Here is a 7,765-nt window from a genome sequence, read left to right on the forward strand (position 1 = left end):
TGATGCAGAAAAGCGTCCCTAACGTCGACAATTCTCACTTTCATCCGGAGTAAAGCAGGATGAAAAGTTCTAATGAAACCAAAAGTCCAAAGGATCCATTTCCCAGTTAATAGGAAAGCAGGTTTTCCAAACGAACGGCGGACCTTTTCCCCGCTTCGCTATCATTTTTATTGCGAGAATTGTAGTCCCATAAATTTTGTCTCGCTGATGCTGCCGTAGCGTTCGTTGCGTCTCAGGCGCATGCGCTCTTTTTACTTTGGTCGGACTTGTCCTAAACCATCATGGCGGCTCTTTCGGGGAAGCTTTGCCCGCTACGTGGTGGGCGCTGCAGTAAGTGCTCGGCAGAGCGTTTCCTTGTAATTTCTGAATGTGTTTTACCTTCCGAGGAGAAATATTCCTAAAAAGAGAGCCCTTTGTTGAGTGTGAAAGTGTTGACTTTTCTCCTTGTGTGGATTTTTTTTTTCTGCTCTCCTCATGGCAGGCTATGGAAATAATGGGATTGCAATTTCAGTTGATTCTGTTTTTGTACGTCCCGGAGTGTAAGTACTCAATAATGGGAGATTGTGAGAATCTGAGGCTCCCCAAGCTTTTTTCTTAGCGCTGAACTCTGAGCATTACATTTGTACGGTATGTAATAATTGCAGTTTGTGCTTTTTGCACCTTGGGTGTGCATCCAGCCTTTTAGTCTGCATTTTTTAAAAACCTTGCATTTGTCAACTGCGGGTAGCGCTTTATGACTTTGATGAGATGAATCCTAGTCCGCAAAAACATATGCCATGATAAACCTATTAAATATCAGAAGACTTTGTTTTTCCTTTGAATTGCATTTTCAAAAATCCAATTGCGTTCTTCATGTGCATAAGTATTAACATCTAATGTGGATCACAATTAGAACCAAATATGCACTTGATATATTTCTTGATTATCTTATTAGTTATACAGAATTGAAATACAAAGATGTTTGGTTGTACAATACACAAGACAAGCAAAGATATGTAGACTTGTTGTTAAAATGTAGCAGATAATTAATATATTTTTTAATCTCCCAAAGGGTGCCTTTCTTTATCCGTTGGACGGCTTAGCAGTAAAGATGGAGAATCAGAGCGATTTAAACCACCTCCAAAGCCAATCATTATTGATGAATTGAAACAACAAGCAACAGAAAAACGGTAAAAGAACAATACTTACCGAGTTATATTTGATCTTTAAACGTTAAATGACAAGTCAGATTTTCTTTTATGTTGAAGTTATTTATATGTCTGATAGGTTCTTGAGTCCTGAATTCATCCCTCCACGGCAGAGAGCAAATCCTTTTAAATTCTTCCTTGAAAGAAAATATATGATACAGAGAAGAAAAGTAATCAATATTCCAGAATTTTATGTCGGTCAGTAGTATATTTGGAATGTAAACTTCATAATGTGGCATTGCTTACATCACAAAAAATTGTACTGTAATGTAAAAGAAAATATGTTTTATATATAATGTTCTATTTAGTAGGACTCTATATGTTTTGAAAGTGATTCAGAACTGCTCTGGATATCATGTGAATGTAGCATCGCTCTACTATTTGTTCAAGTTGCCTGACTGTTTTTGGAGTTCTGCATAAGCTGCCTGCATTAAGGTTTGGATTAACTTTAATGAGTGTGTTCCTTAAAGCTGTGGCATCTTTTTTCTAAGGTCATTTGGAAGCCTGAAAAAAGTTCAGCTTTATTAATGAATAACAGAGATGTTTATGAGGTCCAAAGCATCTTTTTCCAAATAATTAATATATGAGAATACTCAGTATAAAACAGAATAATTTGCCATTTTGCCTACAAATTAATGTAACTGTTGCTCATACTCAAGTAAGTTACTGAATACAGTAGTCAATTCAGACATAAAGTTACATTCTGAATGTTACAGAGTTAAATACTTTACTATTGCTAAGGGAAGTTAACAAAATGACTAAATTTTAAAATAGTTTATTTCACAAATGAACACAGGTAACACAGTTGTACCTGGTGAGTGGGAGCCATATCAATTGAATGAATCCATTAGAAGGTTGGGTTAATTTTTTAATATGAAAATATACCAATCGAAGCAAATATTTGTAGCTCAGGGTTGAACTGTGGAGTCCTTGGTGCTCTCTGAGGCTTGTTGTTTTCTTGCAGGTGTTTCATTGCCAGACTAGGCAACATCTTCAGTGCAAAGAGGTAGTGGGCCTGGCTCTCAGTTTATATACTGTGGCTTGCCCTGCTTGTGTTTGTAGGGGTGGTGTTCTCTCCTTGGGAGTTCTTTAATTGGGCTGTTGTTTGCTGCTTGGTTGATTGCCTGAGTTAATAGTTCCTTGAACCTTCAAACAGCACAATACACCCTAATCAATCAACTTTTATGTTATTTTTAGAATTTGTAGCCTGATTTCTATGGTAGACTTGGACACAGAATACATTTTGTGATTGATAATTAACCTATTAGTGGGAATAGCTGCTCAGTGGTATTATGAATAGCCATGATCTTCTGTTGTAGGATATAAATACTTTAGGTAAGGAGAAATGTTTATACCTGAAGGCTTAGTTATGGTGCATATTTCTGACAACCACAATGGCAAACCCCTAAGGCTGGAAGTGACTTTGCCCCCCCCAGATCTGAGACATCTTGAGCACTTTAGAGTGGGCGTGGGAGCTGATATGCGTATGTTCGATAGGCTGCTTGGCTGGTGAGCCTGGCTTCTCATTTATTCTGAAAGAATCATCCTTTGTCATTAGTTCACATGTAAAACCCTAGTCACATATGCAGCACTTGCCCATGCTGTCTGCATGATGTGTAAAACTGTTGGCAGTCTTTTAAGAATGAAAAAAAAAAGCTGTAACTGTTTAATTCGGATCTTTCAGAATTGTAGGACTGGTTGTACTATTGCAACAATGTTAACATTGCCTTTTCATCTACTGATTATTTATTAGTAATATTTTTGTTCTGCCCTGAAATATAAAAATGGTGATTCCAGAATATTGAAAATATGCAACATGCAACAAAACTATATTAGAAAATTGTTTATCTTTATTTTAACGAGTGTTTTATATTTACTTTATATTAATCTGTGAGCCTGACTTTACTGAATTTCTCTGAATGTTAAATAAATTATTTCCTTTTCTGCCAGGAAGTATACTTGCTGTTTCTGCAACAGATCCCTATTCCAATGGAAAGTGCAACACTTTTGTAGGACTTTGCATTCAGCGATCAGGAAAGGGTCTTGGTGCAACCTTCATACTTCGAAATGTAATAATTGGACAAGGTGAGCATACACAGTTGACTGTGCCTTTTAAGAATATAGTCAGAAGGAAGTTCATGAAATGGAGCCGTATCAATTTAACTACCAGGTTAAAAATTACAAAGTACTGACCATGTCACACAAGGAAACCTCAGCATTCATATTTTTTAAAAGCTGCAGCATTATGGGTCCATTCTAAGGAAATCTTAATCTGTTAAGTGTGGTAAGCATTTGCTATAGCAATTATTAAAGAAATTATGTTCACTTTAAGGTGTTGAAATCTGCTATGAATTATATAATCCTCTAATCCATGAGATCAAAGTTTTGAAGTTGGAGAAGCGACTAGATGATAACTTGATGTATTTACGGGATGCCCTGCCGGAGTTCAGCACTGTTGATGTAAACATGAAGCCACTGTCTTACATACTTTACGATGAAGTTCCTGTCAACAAGGTAATACCAAGGGATAACTGCTGCACGCAGGTAGCAATTTGTTGTGATTGAAAATAATTTTGTATTGTGAAGCTGTTGCATGGAATACTGCTTGCTTGGAGACTGTTCTCCTAGTGGAGGTCTCCAGTCAGGTTTGTTTATTTTCTATCCTGCCTTTATTATTTTTATAAATAACTCAAGGTGGTGAACAGACCAAATACTCCTTCCTCCTCCTGTTTTCCCCACAACAACCACCCTGTGAGTTGAGTTCGGCTGGGAGAGAGGGACCGGCCAAGGTCACCCAGCCGGCTCTCATGCCTAAGGCGGGACTAGAACTCTGTCTCCTGGTTTCTAGCCCGGTGCCTTAACCACTAGACCAAACTGGCTCTCATAACTACCCCTTTTTTGTTATTGGCAGCATTCTCTTCTATATAAATAATTGCTTTTGAGTTTATTCCTAACGAAAGGAAACCAAAGAAAACTTCTTGCTAGCATGAAGAGCTTTCTACAAACTTTGTGCAGTGTACCAAGGGCTTCCAAACAATTTTAGGTTCCAGCACAGCATTGTATTTGAACAACAAGGTTCCCATATGAACTGCTGTCCACCTGTTGTTGTTGTTGTTGTTATTTCTTCTAAGGGATATAATGATCCCTGAGAGTTTAAGGCAACAGATAGTGATTGGCACAAAGTCACCCATTCTAGGAATAATTGGGAAACATCTGAGCCCCCAGCATTGCTAAAGGTCACTATTTGTGAATGAGGGACTTCTATGAGTACAAAACATGATTTTTGAAAGTATTTTGCTGAAATACAAAATTCATGAACTAACACACATTACTTTGAATTATACTAGATGAAGGTCAAAATGAAGCCTAAACCCTGGTCAAAACGCTGGGAACATCCAAAATACAATATCCAGGGCATCAACTTTGATGAATATCTTACAGAAAAAGACAAAGAAAGAATTAAAAAATGGGAAATGCCTTGGAGAGAATTTGATATGATGCTAGAGTATGACACATCGAAGATTGAAAAGGAAATCCAGAAAGAAGTGAATGAAGAGCTGAATAAAAGATAGGGGGCTGTTACTTGGAAAGACCATCATTCTGAATTTTAGGTTATATTTTTAACAGTGGACTCCTGAATAAACATGGACGTGAAAGGTATTCAGACTTCGTTTCTCCAGTGTTAGCAATCTCTACATACACAAAACATATTATTCTAAACAAGGGCAGGTAATCTTTTGATAGTTGGGGGAAATATGTGGGCCACAAGAAACATGCTGGTGACATCTTTAGAAGGGGTTGGTCCCAAATGTTTAATCCTTTTGCAATGGGAGGCAGCTAAAGAGGTTTTTTTTTATGTATAAATGAGCACTTTTCAAAAATCACCCCATAATTTGTTGCCAAAGAGCTACAGAAATAAGGCTGGTGGCCAAGAGTTGCTCATGTCCATTCCAGAAGTTCTTTTTGTATTTGATAGGGCAGATAAAAAAGAGAAATAGGGCTGACTTTGGGCTGTAAGGCATGCAGGAATCCGTAGTATAAGATTAAATCTGCAATAAAAGCATCGATTATATTACTGTATCCAATTCATTTTTTACCGTGCATATTTTTAATCCCTTGCATTGGCAAGATTGACAGTTGGTTTAGAGGACGTAAAACTAAAACATGTATTGCCCTACTCATTGGTAAAGGAAGGGTTCTTTACTAAAGATCCCAAGAAGAATAGTTAACTATTGTAATACCTGGAACCTCCATACCAATAATTAGCTATTTGAAACAAAAATGCTGTTGTATTTCCCAACTTACGTTACTCAGCAATGTCATATACTTTTAGGATATAAAACATCAGATGCATTATAATAAAACTTCAACTGAAGCACAGTATTGTCAGAAACTACACTGAGAAATCTAATTTGATTCATGTGTGTCTGTTGTATAAAAAAATTGTAATGATATTAAATTAATAGAATATAAACAATTTCTTACTAAGATGTATAATATAGTGTACACTGTCAAATTTCTATTCAGAAATAAATTAAGCTTTGATTTACATCAATAACAAATACTAATAATTTGAAGGATGGTATCAAATAAATATTGGGGACGCGGTGGCGCTGCGGGTTAAACCGCTGAGCTGTCGATCGGAAGGTCAGCGGTTCGAAACCGCGCGGCGGGGTGAGCTCCCGTTGCTCGTCCCAGCTTCTGCACACCAAGCAGTTCGAAAACATGCAAATGTGAGTAGATTAATTGGTACCGCTTCGGCGGGAAGGTAACGGCGTTCCGTGAGTCATGCTGGCCACATGACCCGGAAGTGTCCTATGGACAACGCCGGCTCCAAGGCTTTGAAACGGAGATGAGCACCGCCCCCTAGAGTCGGACACGACTGGACTTTACGTCAAGGGAAACCTTTACCTTTACTATCAAATAAATAATGCTGCCATGTTAATTTCAGTAAATGTTAATTGCCTATAATGAAGTGAAATGGGATTTTGGTATCAGTTTTTTTCAATAAAGAAATGTTTCAGAAAGCAGTATGATAGTACGGGGATGGGAGACAGAATTCCAGGGTTATTGGCTACATTGAAAAGTATAAAAAAAAAAATCCCAGAAGCAACAGTACTTCCATATTGCCTTGAATAGGACTTTGAAATCACCAGGAGTTGAGCTTGACTTAGAAGACATTACTTTTTGCGATTATAGCTCAATCACTACATAGTGAATGCTCATGTTCCCATGACATGCTGTTAAGGATAGTTTATTCAGCTAACCAGTTTTCTGGGTTTGCAGAATCTGAAACATTAACTGTATAAGCAGCATTCACACAGTGCAGTAGGCTAAGATGGTTTAACTAGTTAGTGGGGTCTGCAAACAATTTGTATGTTGTATGATGAGAATACCAGACTTAGCACCTTTGGAGCCACACAGACCCCCCTTTTCAGCTTTCAGTTAAACATTCCTTTTTAGATTGTCTGTAATGCGGAATCTTGTATTTGAAATCACTATCAGATGTAGATACAGTACTGCATTCTTGCTCAGGTTTTGCTTGTCCTAGCTAATAGCTGAAGGTGGACGCAGTCATTAGCTCTAGATGCCTTGTCAAATGGGGTCGTTCCAGTACTCTGAAGGAAGTAGTTATGAGATTATTCCTGAAAAATGCTCTTCGTTTGAGTTTTTTTCGATCACTTTCTTTTGCTGTTTGATACATGCTTGTAAAAGTGAGAAGTTTGATGACAAATGGCTGTGCTAGGGTATGTGTGGCACTTAATTGGTCAAATACGAACAGTATATTTATTTGATCATGATAAATCAGGAAAGTAAAGAATGCAACTATATGTTAAAGATGGCCCAGTGTTTTGCATGCTCAGCAGCTTATGCCCCACTCCCATCTTCTGACACCTGGACCACTGCAAAAAATCAGGAGGAATCTGGTAGCACCTTTTTTAACAGATTTATTGAAACGCGTAAGGTAAGTCATAGACTAACATGGTCCCCCCCCCCTTTAACGTCTTGACCATTGCAGCAATTCTACCTTTTAAACTTCCTGCTTTTTAGACTCATTGCAGAGCTAGCCGTATCTTCCCCTCTCTAAAATTTAATCATGGAATTCCAAAGGCAATTAATCAGAGGAAAAGAAAACCTTTACTGGAAGCATTTTCCCCACTAAGCTTAAATATCACGTTGGGAATGATATTCAGGGAGACTATAGTGCACACGGAGGGAGAAAGTGGCTTTCTAGCTAGGGTTCTTCCGGGGCAATTAAGCTTTACGCGGGGGGAGGGGGGAATCCATGGACACCAAGGAAAACTCGGTGTTGGGAAATCATAGAGAAGCGGGGAAAAAATCATCGCCTCTTCGCAGTTGAAGTCTGCGAAGACTTCATCTCTTTCTGGCCCGCGCGGTAGGATGATTTAAAATTAGTCCCTGCTCCTGTGCTTCCAGCTGAGCGGGGCGAGGTGAAAGTTTCGCTACGAAATGGCGATTGGCCAGAAGCAGGGCTAAACCTCCGCTCTGCCACCCGCAGAAATGGGGAGAACGGCGGTAACTCACACGCTGTTCCTCTGTGCAGCCAGAGAACATGC

The 7,765-nt window shown here is 38.5% G+C and overlaps 1 protein-coding gene across 1 annotated transcript; it reads left to right on the forward strand.

The window, feature by feature from the left end:
- Nucleotides 1–227: 227 nt before the first annotated feature.
- Nucleotides 228–5,580, forward strand: MRPL19 (mitochondrial ribosomal protein L19). The gene is made up of 6 exons (XM_063317745.1): nt 228–330; nt 1,052–1,169; nt 1,267–1,385; nt 3,138–3,272; nt 3,520–3,701; nt 4,535–5,580. The coding sequence occupies exons 1-6, from the start codon at nt 282–284 to the stop codon at nt 4,757–4,759; spliced, it is 828 nt and encodes a 275-aa protein (XP_063173815.1). The 5' UTR covers nt 228–281; the 3' UTR covers nt 4,760–5,580.
- The last annotated feature ends 2,185 nt before the right edge of the window (nt 5,581–7,765 follow it).

The sequence above is a fragment of the Candoia aspera genome, chromosome 1 (genome assembly GCF_035149785.1).
Source record: "Candoia aspera isolate rCanAsp1 chromosome 1, rCanAsp1.hap2, whole genome shotgun sequence".
Taxonomy (NCBI): domain Eukaryota; kingdom Metazoa; phylum Chordata; class Lepidosauria; order Squamata; family Boidae; genus Candoia; species Candoia aspera.

Excerpts from the sequence above, each read along its gene's own strand:
- MRPL19 (XM_063317745.1), top strand. The coding sequence starts at position 282 with ATGGCGGCTCTTTCGGGGAAGCTTTGCCCGCTACGTGGTGGGCGCTGC. Across the intron at positions 331-1,051 it reads GCTACGTGGTGGGCGCTGCA|GGTGCCTTTCTTTATCCGTT; the intron begins GTAAGTGCTCGG and ends AATCTCCCAAAG. Across the intron at positions 3,273-3,519 it reads AAATGTAATAATTGGACAAG|GTGTTGAAATCTGCTATGAA; the intron begins GTGAGCATACAC and ends GTTCACTTTAAG.